Source organism: Hemiscyllium ocellatum, chromosome 1 (genome assembly GCF_020745735.1).
Source record: "Hemiscyllium ocellatum isolate sHemOce1 chromosome 1, sHemOce1.pat.X.cur, whole genome shotgun sequence".
Lineage (NCBI taxonomy): Eukaryota > Metazoa > Chordata > Chondrichthyes > Orectolobiformes > Hemiscylliidae > Hemiscyllium > Hemiscyllium ocellatum.
Genome location: NC_083401.1, coordinates 90,147,752 through 90,169,773, shown reverse-complemented (window position 1 = coordinate 90,169,773; position 22,022 = coordinate 90,147,752). Strand labels below are relative to the sequence as shown.

Sequence of the window (22,022 nt, the reverse complement as noted above, 5' to 3'; positions counted from 1 at the left end):
TAGAACATTTTATCTCATTTTTCTAATATTTGAATTCATTATTTCTGCAGAGTTACATTCATGGAAGCAGCCAAGCTCAATTTGTTGCAGAGTCCCACATAATACTTCTGCTCAGTATCCTTTGAAATATGTGTTGTGGAGTGACAAGGTAACTTTAAAGCATGTGTGTTTTGGAGAGAAATTGTATTAAAAATTATAAATTTGAACTACATATATAAACAGGACTAGAAAACAATTATAGGAAATTTGACAAATATCAAAAAATGCATTTATCGTGAATGATTGATATTCTAAATTAACACTTATTATTAGATCATTTTAACCTCTGCTAAACTTGGACATTACATGCACAGATTCTGTGACCCAATATAGAAAATGCATCTCAGTTTCTGCTAAATTCATATTGAGCAATTGTCTACCGTTGCAGTGGAAGGCCCCTGACAGTGTGAACATACTTGTTCTGTTATTTTATATGTTCAGCTTTCTTGCCTTTTGGCTTGGCATGGAGAAATAAATCAGTTGGTCCTGAATACAACTAAACATAACTATATTTTGAGTGAAATGCAACTGTTCTTACCATGAAACAGTTAAGCAAACATGGAATATCAATTTTTTAACAAATATTTAATAGAAATGGCATGGTTTGGAATCTAAAGAAAATCCAACTCCAGGTCATTGTGTTTTCAATTATTTATATTGATAGGTTTTTTTTAAACAACTGATATGTTGGATATTCACTTTTGTTTTTCTCTTGAGGATTTCATAGTATCAGCCTCCATTTGTTGCTCATTTATCCTGTTGTTCCAAGATCTCAAACTGAGAAATACATGGCCCTCATCAGACTTGTTTTTTGGGGGAATCAATTCAGGATGTGGAAATCATTTTTGAAGTGCACTTTCTTATACCCAATTGCCCACTATCATTGACTTGCTAAAGCCCTAGACATCTGTCTGAATCAAGTATGAAGTGCCTTGGGTAAGCAGATTTCTATTTTTGAATGCTACATAAAATTTCAGCATCTACTTGGCAAACTTTGCTCGTTCCAATCAGTTGTTCCAGTTTATTTATCACAACAAGCATTCCCTCTAATTCATTTTTCTTCTACATGGACCTTCAAGGTTCATGCATGGCAGTGACCTCCAGAACCAGAAGTCAATGCTGTCATCTGTATTGGCACACTAGTCACTGTATGTGGAATTTTGGTGTTGATCATAACTGTAAGCTGTCATTTTGGTATTATACTCGCAAAACTACATTAGATAAATGTAATCTAAAAAAAACTACATTCTGTTCTTGACTGCATCCATTCTCTTTTGCAATAGTGTATGCAGTAGTCCAACTATGGTCCCCAGAGTGTTGTAATTATTGAGCATTTTTGACTTTGTTCCTGGCAGTTTAACTCCTGGAACACGTTACATGACCCTCATTTAATCTTTCACCTAAATTCAGTGGAAAACAAGAATTGGCTGTCACAAAGTAACACAATGTTTGTCAGCAGTAGGTCACTGCTAGGGTCACTGAAGAAACTGTCCTCACATCTGGTAAGTCTAAGACAGTGAAGACACAAATATTCATTGCACTGCTTCTGCCTGCAAATACTTAAGTAAAATCTACACATTCCTCCTGCTTCCAGTGACACCTTCAGAATCTGATCAGTATATTGTGATATATGGTGTGTGAGATCTGTATGTGTTAATATTATTTATTTTATACTTTGGATTTATTCATTTATGGAATGTGGGCATTTATCTCTCTCCTTAATTGCCCAGCAGGCAGTTATGGGTCAACTACATTGCTGTGGGGCTGAGTTGAGAGTGTGGTACTGGAGAAGCACAGCAGGTCAGGCAGCATTCGAGGAGCAGGAAAATTGGCATTTGGGGCATAAGCCCTTAATCGGGAATGTGAGTTTGAGTCATATGTAGGCCATAATAGGTAAGTGTGACAGATTTCATTCCCTGAAGAACATCAATGAATGAGATGGGCTTTTCTGACAATTGACATTTTTTTCATTCATGGCAAGATTTGAACCCCGGTCCCCAGAATATTAGCTGAGTTTCTAGATTAATAGTCTAGCAATAATACCACTTGGCAATTGCCTCCCGGGTTGAGAAAGACAGGATTATATTTTATGCAGCTGAATGAAAGGCTACCTTGTTAAATAAAAAGAAAACAAAAACGATCTATCAAGCCAGATTTCAGTCTGGGATCTGACTTGTCCAGTAGTAGCGTCAGCTCAAATAATAAGAACATTTGAAGAAAGTCTTTTATGGTTTTCAACGTGTGTCTTTGTATCAACTCGGAAGGAATAATTGACTGTGAAGTCTATGACAATAATAGTGGGTGAGTCCCATGGGTGATTATCAGAAAAGCTAAAATCATCATGGTGAATTTCATTTGAAAGCTTGGACCAAGTTAATCCCAACCCTCAATTAGTTTCATTTACATTTACAATACGTAATCTTTCTATTAATTTACAGTAACTTGAATATGGGAGGTTAATGAGTGATCTTAATGAGATGTTTCAGATCATTAAAAGATTTTATAAGGCAGAGTGAAATGTTCTTCTGTTTGAGCAATTCATAGAATCCTAGAGTTCCACAGCACAAAAACAAATCCTTCGGTCCAACTCATCCATGCCGACCAGATACCCTAACTTAATCTTGTTCTACTTGCCAGCATTTGGCCCATATCCCTCTAAACCTTTCCTGTTCATGTACCCATCTAAATGCCTTTTAAGTATTGTATTTGTACCAGTCTCCACCATTTCCTCTGGCAACTCATTCCATACATGCACCACTCTCTGCATGAAAAAGTTGCCCCTTTGTTCCCTTTTATATCTTTCCCCTCTCACCAGTTTTGGCCTCTAGTTTTGGAATAGAGATGGAGCAGCACATATTTTAGACATTTCACAATATCTCAGGATACACAGAATAGATACAAACTAATATATAAGAAAAAATTGAATGTACCCACCATCAATGATTAAATTACAAAAAAATGTGTAAATACAGGTTTTAGATGAGATGATTCTACAGAATACTTTTTTTTAAAAAAGCAATGAGCAACCAAAGTATCATTAAAGAGGGAAAAATTAGAGTTAGAGAAAACTACTCAGAAGTTTAAGAACAGTGAGAGTTTCTGTAAATATTTGTAAAAGAAAAGCCTTAAAGCAAGCATTGATCCTTTGAATCACTATGGAAAATTAGCAATGGAAAATCAGGAGATGCTGGATGAATCGAAAAGTTGTCACTCTAGAGAAAAATTGCTTGTGAGAAATTTGATGCACTGGTTTAAATTTTCCAAAACTCCCAATTTTTGGGATTGGACCCTTTGGGCTGGATGGCAAAATGTAATTTGTCTATTCAAAAATGGAGGAAAACAGAAAAACAAAGTTATGGACCAATTAACTTTACCTCGGTTAAGGAAAATGTTAGAAGCTTTTATTAATATAACAAAGATGTGAAAAAGCTGGTATTGAACTGGTGTGGATAAAGTTAAAAATCACACAACACCAGGTTGTAGTCCAACAGGTTTATTTGGAAGCACTAGCTTTCAGAGTGCTGCTCCTTCATCAGGCGGTTGTGGAGGTTAAGGTCATAAGACAAAATTTATAGCAAAAGAGTGTTGGCTGGAGGTCCTGTGCAGCAAATAAGTGTTGTTCAAACCTGTGCATGAAAATGTTGGCATATTAGGGTGCAAATCTGGTCCCTATGGCTATTCCGTGTGTCTGGGTGAAGAACTGGTTGTCAAAGGTGAAAACGTGTGGTCAAGGATAAAGTGGATGAGTTGGAGGATGGTATTCGGAGATTGGCAATTGTTGGTATTGAGTACTGAGTATTTGCTATAAATTCTATGTCTTATGATCTTATACTCCACAACTACCTGATGAAAGGGCAGCGCTCAAAAAGCTAGTGCTTCCAAATAAACCTGTTGGACTATAACCTGGTGTTATGTGATTTTTAACTTTAAAATACCAAAAAGCAGGTCACTTAAGAAAATCAGCCACAGTCAACATTTAATGAGAATAAACGGTAATTAGTGAGCATACTGAAAGCTTTATGATAAAATGCCATATCAAAGGCTATTGCAGAAAGTAAACGCTCATGGTTTAGTGGATAACTTAGTGATGTGGGTAGAAGATTGGCTGGCTAAGAGAAATCAGAGAGTAGGCATTCATGGGTAATTTTCCAGTTGGCAAGATGTAATGAGACTGGTGCCACGTGAACAATGCTGGAATCTCAACTGTTTACACTTGTTATAATTGATGTGGATGAAGGGATGAAAATATGGTTGTGAAATTTACTGATGACACAAATATATGTGAAGAAGACTTTTCCACCTAACAATAAGGTCCTAGACAGTGTTGCCAAACAAAGAGACCTCAGGGTGCAGATTCACTAATCCTGCAGGGGGATGGGAACCAAAATTGTAGTTCTAGTATAGAAAAGGTTGAGAGTAGGGAGGTTCAAAATCAAGTTTCAGGGATGCAAGATGGCACCGGCAAGCAAGAAGTTGGTTTGAAGTGTGTCTACTTCAACGCCAGGAGCATCCGGAATAAGGTGGGTGAACTTGTAGCATGGGCTGGTACCTGGGACTTCGAAGTTGTGGCCATTTCGGAGACATGGATAGAGCAGGGACAGGAATGGTTGTTGCAGGTTCCAGGATTTAGATGTTTCAGTAAGAACAGAGAAGATGGTAAAAGAGGGGGAGGTGCGACATTGTTGGTCAAGGACAGTATTGCAGTTGCGGAAAGGATGTTTGGGGACTCGTCAACTGAGGTAATATGGGCTGAGGTTAGAAACAGGAAAGGAGAAGTCACCCTGTTGGGAGTTTTCTTTCGGCCTCCAAATAGTTCCAGAGATGTAGAGGAAAGGATAGCAAAGATGATTCTCGATAGGAGTGAGAGAGACAGGATAGTTGTCATGGGGGACTTCAACTTTCCAAATATTGAAAACAGTACAGTACAAATAGATGGGTCAGTATAGTACAAGTACTATAGATGGGTCAGTTTTTGTCCAGTGTGTGCAGGAGGGCTTCCTGACACCGTATGTAGACAGGCCAACAAGGGGCGAAGCCACATTAGATTTGGTACTGGGTAATGAGCCTGGCCAGTTGTTAGACTTGGAAGTAGGTGAGCACTTTGGTGATAGCGATCACAATTCTGTTATGTTTACTTTAATGATAGAAATGGATAGGTGTATACCACTGGGCAAGAGTTCCAGCTGGTGGAAAGGCAATTATGATGCAATTAAGCAAGATTTAGGAAGCATAGGATGGAGAAGGAAACTGCAGCGGATGGGCACATTAGAAATGTGGAGCTTATTCAAGGAAAAGCTACTGTGTGTACTAGGTAAGTATGTACCAGTCAGCCAGGGAAGAAGCTGTACAGCACGGGAGCCCTGGTTTACGAAGGAAGTGGAATCTCTGATCAAGAGGAAGAAGCAGGCTTATGTTAGGATGAGATTGGAGAAGAGAAGGTTTAGGGGAGATTTGATAGAGGTGTATAAGATGATTAGGGGTTTAGATAGGGTTGACACTGAGAACCTTTTACCGCTAATGGAGTCAGGTGTTACTAGGGGACACAGCTTTAAATTAAGGGGTGGTAGGTATAGGACAGATGTTAGGGGTAGATTCTTTACACAGCGGGTTGTGAGTTCATGGAATGCCCTGCCAGTAGCAGTGGTGAACTCTCCTTCTTTATGGTCATTTAAGCGGGCATTGGATAGGCATTTGGAAGTTATTGGGCTAGTGTAGGTTAGGTAGGATTCGGTCGGCGCAACATCGAGGGCCGAAGGGCCTGTAATGCGCTGTATCTTTCTATGTTCTATGTTCTATGAGATGTGAAGGCTCAGTTAGGGTGCTTGAGGGTTACAAGGTAGCCAGGAAAGACCTAAAGAGAGAGTTTAGAAGAGCCAGGAAGAGACATGAGAAGTTGTTGGCGGATAGGATCAGGGTAAACCCTAAGGCTCTCTATAGGTATTTAAGGAATAAAAGAATGACAAGAGTAAGATTAGGGCCAATCAAGGATAGAAGTGGGAAGTTGTGTGTGGAGTCAGAGGAGATAGGGGAAGCATGAAATGAATATTTTTTGACAGTATTCACTCCAGAAAACGACAATGTTGTCAAGGAGAATACGGAGATACAGGCTAGTAAACTAGGTGTGATTGAGGTTCACAAGGAAGAGGTATTAGAAATCCTGCAGAGTGTGAAAATAGATAAATCCCCTGTGCCGAATGGGATTTATCCTCTGATCCTCTGAGAAGCCAAGGAGGAGATTGCCGAGCCTTTGGCATTGATATTTAAATCGTCATTGTCTACAGGAATAGTGCCAGAAGACTGGAGGATAGCAAATGTGGTTCCCCTGTTCAAGAAGGGGAGTAGAGACAACCCTGGTAATTATAGACCAGTGAGACTCACTTCAGTTGTTGGTAAAGTGTTGGAAATGGTTATAAGAGATAAGATATATAATCATCTAGAAAAGAATAATTTGATTAGGGATAGCACGGTTTTGTGAAGGGTAGGTCGTGTCTCACAAACCTTATTGAGTTCCTTGGGAAGGTGACCAAACAGGTAGATGAGAGTAAACCGGTTGATGTGGTGTATATGGATTTCAGCAAGGCGTTTGATAAGGTTCCCCACAGTCGGCTATTGTACAAAATGCGGAGGAGTGGGATTGTGGGAGATATAGCAGTTTGGATCAGTAATTGGCTTGCTGAAAGAAGACAGAGGGTGGTGGTTGATGGGAAATGTTCATTCTGGAGTCCAGTTACCAGTGGTGTACCGCAAGGGTCGGTGTTGGGTCCACTGCTGTTTGTCATTTTTATAAGCGACCTGGATGAGGGCACAGAAGGGTGGGTTAGTAAATTTACAGAAGACACTAAGGTCCGTGAAGTTGTGGATATTGATGAAGGATGTAGTAGGTTACAGAGAGACATAGATAATCTGCAGAGCTGGGCTGAGAGGTGGCAAATGGAGTTTAATGCGGACAAGTGTGAGGTGATTCACTTTGGTCGGAGGAACCAGAATGCAAAGTACTGGGCTAATGGTAAGATTCTTGGTAGTGTAGATGAGAAGAGAGATCTCGGTGTCCAGGTACACCGATCCTTGAAAGTTGTCAGCCAGATTGACAGGGTTGTTAAGAAGGCATACAGTGTTTTAGCCTTTATTAGCAGAGGGATTGAGTTCCAGAACCATGAGGTTATGCTACAGCTGTACAAAACTCGACTGCGGTCGCACTTGAAGTATTGTTTACAGTTCTGGTCACCGCATTATAAGAAGGATTTGGAAAGGGTGCAGAGGAGATTCACTAGGACGTTGCCTGGTATGGATGGGAGGTCTTACGAGGAAAGGCTGAGGGACTTGAGGTTGTTTTCGTTAGAGAGAAGAAGGTTGAGAGGTGACTTAATAGAGACATATAAGATAATCAGAGGGTTAGATAGGGTGGACTGGGAGAGCCTTTCTCCAAGAATGGTGACGGCGAGCACGAGGGGGCATAGCTTTAAATTGAGGGGTGATAGATATAGGACAGATGTCAGAGATAGTCTCTTTACTCAGAGAGTAGTAAGGGTATGGAATGCTTTGCCTGCAACAGTAGTAGATTTGGCAACTTTAAGTGCATTTAAGTCGTCATTGGACAAGCATATGGACGTACATGGAATAGTATAGGTTAGATGGGCTTCAGATTGGTATGACAGGTCAGTGCAACATCAAGGGCCGAAGGGTCTGTACTGCGCTGTAATGTTCTATGTTCACAGTTCCTTTAAGGTGGAGTCGCAGGTAGCTGGGGTAGTGTGGAAGGCATTTGGTACACTTCCCTTTATTGGTCAGTGTTGGGATGCCAAATTGTGGTTGTATAGGACATTAGTTAGGTGACTTTTGGAATAATGCATTCAATTCTGGTCTCCCTGCTATAGGAAAAATGTTGTGAAACTTGAGGGAGTGCAGAAAAGATTTAAAAGAATGTCGGGGTTGGAGAGTTTCAGCTGTAAGGAGAGATTGAAGAGGTTGAGGCTTTTTATCCCTGGAGCATCGGAGGCTGATGGATGACCTTACAGACATTTATGAAATCATGAGGACTATGGATAGGATAAATAGCCAAGGTCTTTGTCCCACAATAGGGGACATTGGTTTAAGGTGAGAAGGAAACATGTAAAAGAGACCTCAGGGACAACTTTTCATGTAGAGGTGGTGGAATGAGCTGCCAGAGGAAGTGGTTGGAGGCTAGTACAACTACAACATTAAAAACATCTGAATGGGTACATGAGTAGAAAGGGTTTAGGGGGATATGGCCAAATGCTGTCAAATGGGACTAGATTAATTTAGCGTATCTGGTTGGCAGGACGAGTTGGATCGAAGGATCTGTTTCCATGCTGTACAGCTCTATGACTGACTTAAAGAGCCTCAAAAAAAAAGAAACTAAGTTAAGTGAGTGGACAGAACTGTGGCAAGTCAAAGGTAATGTGGGAAAACCTGAAGTTGTCCATTTTGGCAGGAAGCAAAACAATAGTATGTTATATGGTTTGGGAAATATTGTAGAGCTCTGAGAGTCCATGAATCTAAGTGCACTGGAATATAAATCATAAATAGCTAGTTTCCAAGTATTGCAAGTAATTTGAAAAGTTAATGGAATGTTGTCATTTATTATGGAAAGCTTAGACTGCTGTGAAGTAGGGACATTTTGCTTTATATATGTAGCATAATAGTGACACCATAGTTGGAGTACTGTATACAATATTGGTCAACTTGTTTAAGGAAGGATGTCTGCATTAGAAACAGTTCAGAGAAGGTTTGCCAGACTAATACTTGAATTTGACAAGTTTTCTTTTGAGGAATGGTGAACAGGTTAGGTTTGTGTCCACTGGAGTTTCGACAAATGAAACTTGATTGAAACATGTAAGATTGTTAGGCAAATTGAGAGGAGAGATGTGAAGAGGATGTTTCTTGTTATGGGAGACTAGTGGTCACTGATTAAAAGTATAAAGTCACTAATTTAAAACAAGGCAAATTATTTTCTGTCAGAAGGTCATAAGTCTTTGGAGCTCTTGCTAAACAAGCATCTTTGAATATTTTTAAAGCAGAGTGGATAGATCCTTGGTAAGGAGGAGGTGAAAGGTTCTCAGGAATCAGTAAGAATGAGAATTCTTAGATTATAATCCGATCAGCTGTGACCTTATTAAATGATGCAGCAGGCCTGATGGGCTACTCGTGACCTTGTTCGTGTTTCATGCGCTATTGAGTGTTTTTCATCATCCAAGTACACTACGTCTTGCAACTTCCCCTTTATCAAAGAATTCTGATCAAATAGTGATACATGATTTCCCTTTGACAGAGCCATGCGAGCTCTGCCCAATCATATTAAAAATATTCTGTGTCCTTCTATAACCTCCTCCTTATTAAATTCTAGTATTTCCCAATGATAGATTTTGGGCTGTCTGACCTATCATTTTCTACTTCCCATCTTTTTTTTCCTTGAATTGAGGATTACAGTTGTTATTTTCTGATCTCATGGGATGTTTCCAATTATTCAAAGAATGCTGGATAACTAATGTTTCTACTATCTCAGTAGCTACTTCTTTTTAACTCCTCTGATGGAAGCCATCAGGTAATGGAGATGTGTCCATCTTAGTTTCAGTAGTTTTCACAGTACCCTTTCCCTGTTGTGTATAACCATAAGGCACAGGGACAGAAGTAGGCTGTTCAGCCCACTGAGACGGCGCCACTGTTCAATAAGATCATGGCTGATTGATCTTGGGTATACTTGATGACCCAGCTTTAATACCCTCTGAGGTCAAGAATTCCACAAATTGATTACCTTCTGAGAGAAGAAATTCTACTTCATCTTTGTCTTAAATGTGTGACTTATTATGTGAGATCATGCCTTCTGACACTAGACTCTCCCACAAGTGGAAACAACCTTTCCACATCAAGTCTGCTAAACATTTAAGGTGGTCTCCAATGAGTATCGGCCCAATCTTCTCAACCTTTCCTCATAAAACGATCCCTCCTTTCCTGGTATCAGCCAAGTGAAGCCTCCCTTACTTCTTTAGTTATCCAACTCACCAGAACAGTGATGACATAATGTTTCAGATGAAGACCAGTCAAATGGTGCAGTCCCACTTTCCCCAGTAGTGATTCCAGTACTCCATGAATTAAAAATGGAAAAAAAATTTGACTTCCTTGTATGCACCTAGTGAGATCAGGTTGACGACCTCAAAAACTATGGTTAGAGGACGACTCTTCGGATAGTCGGGCACCTTGAGGGTGAAGAAGGTGGGCAGCCAGTTAGCTTCTTTGAAAACTGGCTTCCGGAGTTCCTGGGTCTTCAAATTGAATCCAGACAGCTGTAGATTGAAATGGTTGCAGTGCACAGGTTCAGGACGATACAGCACCCCCTGCCTGATCCTAGTACACTTCCTTACATACGGGGACAAGTAGAGAGTGATAGAAGCCTCCAGATTACTAGGGAAAGATCCACAGGCACTTCTGCACAAGGGGTCAAAAATCATGTTTTCCAGGATTTCTCAGTTGCTGTAATTCGAAAGAGGAAGTCCTTTGATGAAGTTAAAAAGAGGCTGAGGAACATGGGCATCCAGTACTTCTGAGATACCCCGCAGTGCTCCATTTCAGCCACAAGAACTCAGTTTATACGCTTGATTCGGCGGATGAAGTCGAGAACTTTGTAGACACTTTAAAACAGGCTGAATGGTCCAAAGAATATGGTTAATGTTCATCCTCTGTTCCTCTTTTCCCTGTCTTTTCCGTTTTTCCCTTTTTTTCTCTTTCCCTAATAATTAAAAAAATCTTGGAATATGTTGTTCCTATTGTAAAGTCATAGAGATGTACAGCATGGAAACAGACCGTTCGGTCCAGCCCGTCCATGCGGACCAGATATCCCAACCCAATCCTAACTGGATTTTATCATTGAAAATTTTGTGGGTGCCCTTTGTTATTTTCCCTTTTTTTGTTTGTTTTCTCTTTTAGTCACAGGTAGAGGTGACATAGAGTCGGGGATGGGCGGAGTGCTTATTCTGACTTTATCGTCTTTTGTTGACTTAAGGATCATCTCCTTGTTATTTACTTTTTATTGCCTCAGGCTGGGGCTCAGTCCAGGCCTGAAGGAACTGTGCAGGAGTGGATGGGTATGGTGAGTGGCCCTGATGGGCAGGGCGAGAGTCTCCCTTTCAAGGTTTTATAGTTTTGTTTTGTAGCTTTTTGGTAGTAATAGCTGTTTGTAGTTATAATAGAGTAGTTTTTGCAAACACAATTCTGCAACTCCATGAGTCTTCATTTACTTGTGCTCAGTGCATTGCAAGCAGGATTCTCCCTCCCAGGGGTTCAAGGGTCTCTGAAAGGAGATATGGCTAAGTGCCGTGTTAAATGGTGCACCTGGAACATCAAGAGAAATAATTCTCCTGTTAAAAGGAAAGTAAATGCTTTCTAGCCTTAAGAGGGAAAGGGTTGATTTCGCTCTGTTATAGGAAACCCATCTTGACGATGGGGATCACCTAAAATTACAACAGGGAGGTTATGACCAGGTATTCTTTTCATCCTTTACAGCTAAGAGTAGGGGAGTTGCTGTACTTATCCAGAAAAATCTTCCGGTCACATTGTTAGAGCAGGTGAAAGATGGGCAAGGGTGGTTTGTAATACTTATGGCCCTGATACATGGGGAGAAATGTGGCATTTTAAATGTATACTGTCGTCCAGCACATCCCCTCAAATTTTTGACTTTCTAAGTTGAGTGCCTTTGGAACACATTATTATGGGGGGTGGGGGTGTGGGGGGGAAGATTTCAATTGTCTTTTGGATCCAACAATGGACAGAATGCCTTGAGGGCCCCCATCTATTTCTTCACAGGCCAAGCAGGTGGCTGACTTATGCAAGGAGTTGGGACAGGTGGACATTTGGAGATGTCTTCACCCTACCAGCAGAGATTTCACCTTTTTTTCAAGCCCACACAGATGTCACACGAGGACTGATCTCTTTCTGGCCCCCTCGACCTTTTGGATTTGATTATGGGTTTTAAAATTTGGATATAGCTATCTCTGATCATGTGACAGTATATTTGGATGTCAAGGCCAAGAGTGAGGGGCTAGGTTTGCAGCACTGGCATCTGGACCCCTTTCTCCTTAAGGATTCCAAATTTGTGGAAAATGTTTTGAGGGAGTTTCAGGAGTTTTTGACTGTCACGTTGGGCATGGCTAGTAGTCCATCTATGCTCTGGGAGACCGCTAAGGCCTTCGCGAGGGATTAGCTATTTCCTATTCGACTAGCCAGAAACGACAGAAGGGGGAACAGCAGTGTCTACTTGAAATTTGGCTGAATGCCACTAAGGGGGCACAGTTTGCAGGGTCTTTGGTGACGAAGCTCCAGCGGATCATGGTCCTTCGGGCTGCCTTGAATTCAATACTGACACAAACAGCAAAGAAAGAACTTGCTTTTGCTAGACAAAGGCTGTTCGAGTATGAAGATAGGCCAGGGAAGAATTTAGCATATGTGACTAGGAAAAGTGTGCTCCCCAATCCATGACTGCAGTTAGAGACAGCGCCAGGGTCCTTACATACAATGCCGAAAGGTTTAATGAGGCTTTTTGGAGTTTTACTCTGAATTGTATCAGTTTGGAGGTTGCATGGTTAAGAAGGACAAAATGAAAGCCTTTTTTTAGAGTCTGGACCTCCCGGGGGGAATTCTAAAATCAGCCTCCCTCTCTTTAATGCCCCTTGATGGTTCGGGAGATACAGGAGGCAGCTAGGCGACTTCAGAGTGGGAAAGCGCCTGGGCCTGATGGTCTCCCGAGTGAGTTTTACAAGGAGTTTATAGAGATTCTGTCAGGACCGATGTTGGAGATGTACAATCACTCCTATATGCATGAATGCCAACCACTGTCTTTGAGAAAAGCTAATATTTCCCTCATCCTAAGAAGGGGAAGGTTCCTGAGGATTGTGCATCATAGAGGCCCATCTCTATATTGTGGGCACAATGGTTCGCACTACTACCTCACAGCACCAGAGACCCAGGTTCAATTCCCGCCTCAGGCGACTGACTGTGTGGAGTTTGCACATTCTCCCCGTGTCTGCATGGGTTTCCTCCGGGTGCTTTGGTTTCCTCCCACAGTCCAAAGATGTGTAGGCTAGGTGAATTGGCCATGCTAAATTGCCCATAGTGTTAGGTGAAGGGGTAAAGCTAGGGGAATGGGTCTGGGTGGGTTGCGCTTCAGCGGGTCGGTGTGGACTTGTTGGGCTGAAGGGCCTGTTTCCACACTGTAAGTAATCTATTAAATTCATATTTCAAGATTCTGTCTAAGGTTTTTGCACTGAGATTGGAGAAGGTGTTGCCCCATATTGTCAGAGAGGACACAGGTTTTATAAGGGGCCGTGAGTCCTCTAATAATGTTAGAAGCTTGCTAAACATGATCCAAGCATGTCAGCAATGATCAATCCAGGGGTTGGTGATTTCCTTAGATGCAGAGAAAGCATTTCACCGGGTGGAATGGCCATATCTCTTTTATGTCTTAGCGAGGTTTGGGTTGGGCAGGGTCTTTGCCAGGTGGATGGATGTTTTATATCACCACCCTCTGGCCACACTCATCACCAACAGGGTGAAGTATGAGAACTTTAGGATTGGCGGGGTAGTCATCAAGGCTGCCCCCTTTTACCGCTGTTGTTTACGTTGGTGACAGAGCTGCTGGCAGAGTCCATTCTTCAGAACTTCCACATAACCGCTCCAGGAGTGGGACCGAGGGTACACAAGGTTACACTGTATGCAGATGATGTCCTTCTGTTTTTATCAGACTTGATGACCTCCGTACCCCACCTGATACAATGTATTAATTCATTTGGGCCGATTTCAGGATATAAGATCAACTTTGCAAAGTGGGGAACCTCAAGGAAGTACCAGAGGTTGAAGGTGGCCTTAGGTGTCCTTTTAACTGGTCATGGGCGGATTTCTGATACTTAGGCATCCTTATTTCCCCCATGTTTGATCAGTTATTTTGGATTAATTTTGCTCACCTACTCGATAATTTTAGGCGGGATCTTCAGCAATGGGAGGCCCTTCCACTTTTGTGGTTGGATCGAATAGCCCTTATTAAGATGAATGTCCTCCTTCATTTGCTTTATCCCATGCGTATGCTCACTATAATGTTTCCCTAGGCAACGTTGTGGAAACTTATGGGTTAGTTCCTTCGTCTGGAGTCATGGGCAGCCCCTCATCAAACTTAATAAATTGTAGTTGCCTTAAGGAGGGGGAGGAGTTGATTTCCCAGACATCAGGAGGCATCAATTTAGTTCCCTGCTATCCTTTGCCTGCATTGGGCAGGTAGCAATCCAGGCTCAATATGGCTGGATATCGAGGCCTCCCAGACAAAGTGCCCTCTTATTAACTTATTGTTCATGGATAAGATGAGGACAGTTATCCCATTGTTATTAGTACGGTCAAAGCATGGAGGGCAATGCTTCAGAGTTGCTACGTTCCATAAGCACCCTTTCAGTTAATGCCTTTTTATCAACTGCTGGGTGGCAGGACTTGAGAGGATATTGACTGGTTATGTGAGGTTTGGGAACAAGATCTAGGAGTGACGATCACTTCTGAAACAAGGGAGGACAGATGAGAGAATGTGCAAAAGATCTCAATTTGTAATAGGAAATGCGCTATGCAGTTAAAGGTTCTGCACAGGATTCATCTGGCACCAGATCGTCTGGCAAAGTTTAATAAAGGGGCATCTTCAGTGTACCCCAAATGTAAAATAAGTGTAGGTACTCTTACCCATTGCTTCTGGACATGCCACAGGCTCCATGTTTACTGGAGTGCCGTAGTGGGAGAGATCGGGAGGGTATTGAGGACCGAAGTTAAAATAAACCCGACATCTCTCCTCCTCAGTCTACTGAATTTGTCATCTTTAGATAGGCATGGGAAGAAACTGTTTAATACTCTTACTTACTGTGCAAGGAAGAATATTCTGATGAATTGGATGTCTGAGAACCCGCCAGGCTTGCTGGGATGCTGAAAACTAGCTTTGGAGCTCATCCCTTTGGATTTTTTTCATAAATATGGTGCGCCACACAACAGATCTTTTTCATAAGGCATGGCAGGCCTTTTTGAGGTATTTGGACACAGACTTGTCTGCTATCTTAACTAGGTGTTTATTTAACCAGGATGGTTAGGTTTGCTAAGCCCTGGGCCCTGGAGGGGAGAGCTCCTGCGTTAATACGGGTACATAGAACAATACAGCACAGAACAGGCCCTTCGGCCCACAATGTTGTTCCGAACATCTATCCTAGATTAAGCACCCATCCATGTACCTATCCAATTGCCGCTTAAAGGGCAGCGCATTCCATGCCCCACCACTCTCTGGGTAAAGAACCCACCCCTGACATCTCCTCTATACCTTCCACCCTTCACCTTAAATTTATGTCCCCTTGTAACACTCTGTTGTACCCGGGAAAAAAGTTTCTGACTGTCTACTCTATCTATTTCTCTGATCATCTTATAAACCTCTATCAAGTCACCCCTCATCCTTCGCCGTTCCAACGAGAAAAGGCCGAGAACTCTCAACCTATCCTCGTACGACCTATTCTTCATTCCAGGCAACATCCTGGTAAATCTTCTCTGCACCCTCTCCAAAGCTTCCACATCTTTCCTAAAGTGAGGCAACCAGAACTGCACACACAGTACTCCAAATGTGGCCTAACCAAAGTCCTGTACAGCTGCAACATCACTTCACGACTCTTGAATTCAATCCCTCTGCTAATGAACGCTAATACACCATAGGCCTTCTTACAAGCTCTATCCACCTGAGTGGCAACTTTCAAAGATCTATGTACATAGACCCCAAGATCCCTCTGTTCCTCCACCTGACTAAGAACCCTACCGTTAATCCTGTATTCCGCATTCTTATTTGATCTTCCAAAATGGACAACCTCACACTTGGCAGGGTTGAACTCCATCTGCCACTCCACAGCCCAGCTCTGCATCATATCTAAGTCCCTTTGCAGCCGACAACAGCCCTCCTCACTGTCCACAACTCCACCAATCTTTGTATCATCTGCAAATTTACTGACCCACCCTTCGACTCCCTCATCCAAGTCATTAATAAAAATTACAAACAGCAGAGGACCCAGAACTGATCCCTGCGGAACTCCACTTGTAACTGGGCTCCAGGCTGAATATTTACCATCTACCACCACTCTCTGACTTCGACCGGTTAGCCAGTTTGCTATCTAATTGGCCAAATTTCCCTCTATCCCATGCCTCCTGACTTTCCGCATAAGCCTACCATGGGGAACCTTATCAAATGCCTTACTAAAATCCATGTACACTACATCCACTGCTCTACCCTCATCCACATGCTTGGTCACCTCCTCAAAGAATTCAATAAGACTTGTAAGGCAAGACCTACCCTTCACAAATCCGTGCTGGCTGTCCCTAATCAAGCAGTGTCTTTCCAGATACTCATAAATCCTATCCCTCAGTACCCTTTCCATTACTTTGCCTACCACAGAAGTAAGACTCACTGGCCTGTAATTCCCGGGGTTATCCCTATTCCCTTTTTTGAACAGGGGCACAACATTCGCTACTCTCCAGTCCCCTGGTACCACCCCCGTTGACAGTGAAGACGAAAAGATCATTGCAAACGGTACTGCAATTTCCTCTCTTGCTTCCCACATAATCCTAGGATATATCCCGTCAGGCCCGGGGGACTTGTCTATCCTCAAGTTGCTCAAAATGTCCAACACATCTTCCTTCCTAACAAGTATCTCTTCTAGCTTACCAGTCCGTTTCACACTCTCCTCTTCAACAATACAGTCCCTCTCGTTCGTAAATACTGAAGAAAAGTACTCATTCAAAACCTCTCCTATCTCTTCCGACTCAATACACAATCTCCCACTACTGTCCTTGATCGGACCTACCCTCGTTCTCGTCATTCTCATGTTTCTCACATACGCATAAAATGCCTTGGGGTTATCCTTGATCCTATCCGCCAAGGATTTTTCATGCCCTCTCTTAGCTCTCCTAATCCCTTTCTTCAGGTCCCTTCTGGCTATCCTGTATCCCTCCACTGCCCTGTCCGAACCCTGTTTCCTCAACCTTATGTAAGCCTCCTTCTTCCTCTTTACTAGACATTCAACTTCCCTCGTCAACCAAGGCTCTCTCACACGACCATTTCTTTCCTGCCTGATGGGTACATACATATCAAGGACACGTCGTATCTGCTCCTTGAAAAAGTTCCACATTTCCACCACATCCTTCCCTGACAGCCTATGCTCCCAACTTATGCTCCTCAAATCCTGTCTTACAGCATTGTAATTTCTCTTCCCCCAATTGTAAAATCTACCCTGTTGTGCGCACCTATCTCTCTCCATAACCAAGGTGAAAGTCACAGAATTGTGGTCACCATCACCAAAATGTTCACCCACTAACAAGCCATCACTTGTCCCGGTTCATTACCGAGTACCAAATCCAATATGGCCTCCGCTCTGGTTGGACAATCTACATACTGAGTTAGAAAAGCTTCCTGGACATACTGCACAAACACCGCCCCATCCAATCTACTTGATCTAAAGAGCTTCCAATCAATATTTGGGAAGTTGAAGTCGCCTGTGACTTCTGCACCTTTCCAAAATCTGTTTCCCAATCTGTTTCTCCACATCTCTGCTGCTATTGGGGGGCCTATAGTAAACACCCAACAAGGTGACTGCACCTTTCCTATTTCTGACTTCAGCCCATACTACCTCCAAAGGCAGATCCCCTCAAACTTCCTTTCTGCAGCCGTTATACCATTTCTAATTAGCAATGCCACCCCCCCCTCCTTTTTTACCACCCTCCCTAATCTTACTGAAACATCTGTAACCAGGAACCTCCAACAACCATTCCTGTCCCTCATCTATCCACGTTTCCGTGATGGCCACAACATCGTAGTCCCAAGTACTGATCCATGCCTTAAGTTCACCCACCTTATTTCTGATACTCCTTGCGTTGAAGTATACGCACTTGAGCCCATCTCTGTGTCCGCAAGTATTCCCTGTCAGTGCTACCTTCTCCACAGCCTCCTTACATTCTTGGACATCCTGACAAACAGCTAGCTTACTTGCTGGACTACAAGTCCGGATCCCATCCCCCTGCCAAATTAGTTTAAACCCCCCGAAGAGTGCAAGCAAACCTACCCCCCAGGATATTGGTGCCCTTCTGGTTCAGGTGCAACCCGTCCTGCTTGTACAGGTCCCACCTTCCCCAGAATGCAGTCCAATTGTCCAAATACCTGGAGCCCTCCCTCCTACACCATCCTTGCAGCCACGTGTTCAACTGCACTCTCTCCCTATTCCTTGCCTCACTGTCACGTGGCACCAGCAACAACCCAGAGATGACGACTCTGTCTGTCCTAGCTTTTAGCTTCCTGCCTAACTCCCTGATCTCTTGAATGACCTCCCCACCCCTCTTCCTACCTATGTCGTTGGTGCCAATGCGCACCACGACTTCTGGCTGCACACCCTCCCTCTTAAGGATTCTGAAGTCACGGTCCGAGACATCACGGACCCTGGCACCTGGGAGGCAACAAACCATCCGAGAGTCTCGCCCATGTCCACAGAACCGCCTGTCCATCCCTCTAACTAGAGAGTCTCCTATAACTAGCGCTCTCCTGCTCTCCCCTTTCCCTTCTGAGTCTCAGAGCCAGACCTCACGCCACAGACCCCATCACTGCAGCTTACACCTGCAAGGCTGTCCCCCCCCCCAACAGTTTCCAAAGCTGTATACCTATTGTTTAGGGGAACGACCACAGGGGAACCCTGCACTGCCTGCTTCTTCCCCTTCCCACCTCTAACTGTTACCCAGCTACCTCTGTTCTCCGGCGTAACTGTGTCCCTGTAGCTTCTATCAATCACCCTCTCAGCCTCTCGAATAATCCTCAGTTCATCCAACTCCAGTTCCAGTTCCCTAACTCGTTCGGTGAGGAGCAGGATCTGACTGCATTTCCTGCAGACGAAGTCGGCAGGAGTATCGGTGGTCACCCCTACCTCAAACATCCTGCAGGAGGAACATTCCACTGCCTGCACTGCCATGACTGTACACTTTGTCTCCAAAACAAGAACACTGAGTCAATAACACTGAGTCGCTTACCTGTGGACTTTAAAGTTAGGTTAGAGGAGGAGGATGGGAGGGAGGCCCTACGAAGTAGGGCCTGGGGTCTAGAACATACCCACTCAAATATCAATCACTTACCTTCCCGACCAGCTCTGCGCTCCAACCTCACTTCCCCCCAGCTCGTGCCGCACTCTGCGGTGAAATGTGCAATGCTCCCGGTTTTTGTTTGGGAACTTTGTAGTGAGCATTGCTATTTTGTGTTCTTGTGTGTTCTTTTGTTTTTTTTTGTTTTGAAAGTAACTTACTTATTTAATCAGTGCTGTTTTACAGAGTGTTTGGTTGTTCTGTATTATAGGATAGGTAATTAGTTAATAGACAGTAGTTGTGTTGTAATTTACGTTTTTCTTGTTATACTGGTATTTGTTATATTTTCAAGAACGTTATATTTTTGTAAAGTCAAAAAAAATTTATTTTTGCTAATAAATATATTTACAAAGAAACATAGGGTAAAGAGTATACCATTTAGCCCTTTGAGTCTGCTCCATCATTCAGTATGATCATAGTTAACCCTCCATCTCAGTCCCATATACTTTTGAAATCTAAATACTTGTCCATCTGTATCTTGAACATATTCAGTAACTTGACCTCCAAGGCCTTCTGGAGAATTTAATTGGTTTATTGCCCTTTGAGTGAAGAAACGTTTTCCCCATCTAATTCCTAAATGGTTACCCCATATACTGAAACTGTAACTCTGGGTTTGAGACTTCCCAACCAAGGAAAACATCCTCCCTGCATCCAATCTCTTCCAACTCTGTTTCAAAAGGCTTTGAAAATCCAAATATACCACATGTACTAATTCTCCTTTATCGATCATACTGGTTACACCCTCAAGTAACTATAGTAAATTTGTTTAGCATGATTTCCCTTTTATAAATCATTTTTTGGCTTTGTCCAATTTCATTCATGTTTTCCAAATTTTCTATGATCACTTTTTTTTATAATAGCCTCTAACATTTTCTGTACAACTGAAGTTAGGTTAGCTGGTCTTTCGTGTGCTATGAATATTTGCAAAGTGTAGGAGAAATGTTTTTATGAACCAATAAATTTTCTACATGTAATCATACAGGTCCTGTATTGGAGAAATATCGGGAAGGCTATGCAACCAATTGATTCAGGTTCAACTGCTAAATCCATTCCTTCCTATCTGTCACTCAGTGTTCCTTGCCACTGATGTTCAAGAAGTCTGTAATACCACAGAGTGGGGACTCATGCAAGTAGAATGTGTGTCAACATAATGCAGTGTCATCTCATTCAGCACTGGATTGTGATCTTTGTTGGGAAGAATTTTACATAAAAAGAAACGTCTGTATGCTTTTCATTATGTACCTTCTTCAAATTTTAGTACCAGTAGATTTTGTTGTTAATTAAATGTAGAATTATTGTATGGTATATTACTATTACAAGACCATAAGACACAGCAGAAATTGGGCCATTCAGTCCATCAAGTCTGCTCCACAATACAATCATGGCTGACTGGTTTGTCAACCCCATTTTCCCACTTTCTTTCTGTAACCTTTGATCCCCTTAGCAGTCAAGAACTTATCTATCTCTGTGTTTTAATATATTCAATGACCTAGCCTCTACAGTCTTCTGTGGGAATGAATTCCACAGATTAACCACTCGCTGTCTGAAGAAGTTTTTCCTTGTCTCCATTCTAAAAGGTCTTCCCTTTATTGTTAGGCTGTGCCCTCGGGTCCTCTTCTGTCTTGCCAATGGAATCTTCTTCCCAATATCCACTCTGTCTAGGCCATTCAGTATTCTGAAAGTTTCAATCAGATCCCCCTTCATCCTTCTAAACTCAGTCGACTATAGTCCCAGAGTCCTTAAATGTTCTTCATATGTTAAGCTTTTCATTCCTGGGATCATTCTTGTGAACCTCCTCTGAACCTGCTCCAGGACTAATGCAACTTTCCTGAGGTATGGGACCCAAAATCGCTAACAGTACTCTAAATTTGGTCTGACGAGAGCCTTATAAAGCCTCAGAATACATCCCTGCTTTTATATTTTAGTCCTTTCCAGATGAATGGCAACATTGTATTTGCCTTCCTAACTAACGACTCAGCCTGCAAGTTCACCTTAAAAGAATCCTGGACCGGGACTCCTAAGTCCCTTTGCACTTCAGATTTCTGAATTTTCATGTCCGTGCCTCTCTTCTTCTTATCAATGCGCATGACCTCACACTTTTTCACGTTGTATTTCATAACAGTGGCTCAGTGGTTACCACTGCTACCTCATTGCACAACACTAAATCCAGTATTGTCTGTTCCCTATGGGTTCCACCACAAACTACTCCAAAATGCCATATTGTAGACATTCCACAAATTCCTTTTCTTGTGATCCACTACCAAGCTGGTTTTCCAGTCCACTGCATATTGAAATCGTTGTAACCTTGCCTTTCATACACGCTTTTCTATCTCTTGGTGTATCTTATGCCCCAAATCTGGCATTTAATGCCCACGTCAGTGATGGCGACCATGACAGCTATCATCCATTATTATTTGTTCAAAAATATGGTTCACGTATATTCTTTAGGGAACAAAATCTTTCATCCTTCCCAAACCTGGCCTATGCTGGAATGAGTCCCATAGCAATGTGGTTGACTCTTAACTGCCCTCTGAAAAGGCATACCAAGCCACTCAGTTTAAGGCAATTTGGAAAGGGCAGCAAATGCTGGCCTTATTAATGATGTCCATGTTCCATAAAATTCTCTGAAAAATACTAGTGAACTCAGTGTTGAGTTCAGAGTCTCTATAATGCTGAATTGAACAGTGAGATGGTGCTCCTCAAGCTTATGCTGAATTTCCTTGGAGCAGGTTAAATCAGCAAAGTGAGGTACAGTTATAAAATGACAGGCATCATAGTAGTGTTTTCTAAAGTTTTGATGC

The 22,022-nt window shown here is 42.4% G+C and overlaps 1 protein-coding gene across 1 annotated transcript in view; it reads left to right on the top strand.

The window, feature by feature from the left end:
• The window catches only part of tusc3 (tumor suppressor candidate 3), a 404,131-nt gene that overhangs the window by 273,186 nt on the left and 108,923 nt on the right, over positions 1 to 22,022 (top strand). The window contains exon 7 of the mRNA XM_060830630.1: positions 51 to 114. Coding sequence (XP_060686613.1) covers positions 51 to 114 — 64 coding nt within the window. The remainder of the gene's footprint in view (positions 1 to 50; positions 115 to 22,022) is intronic.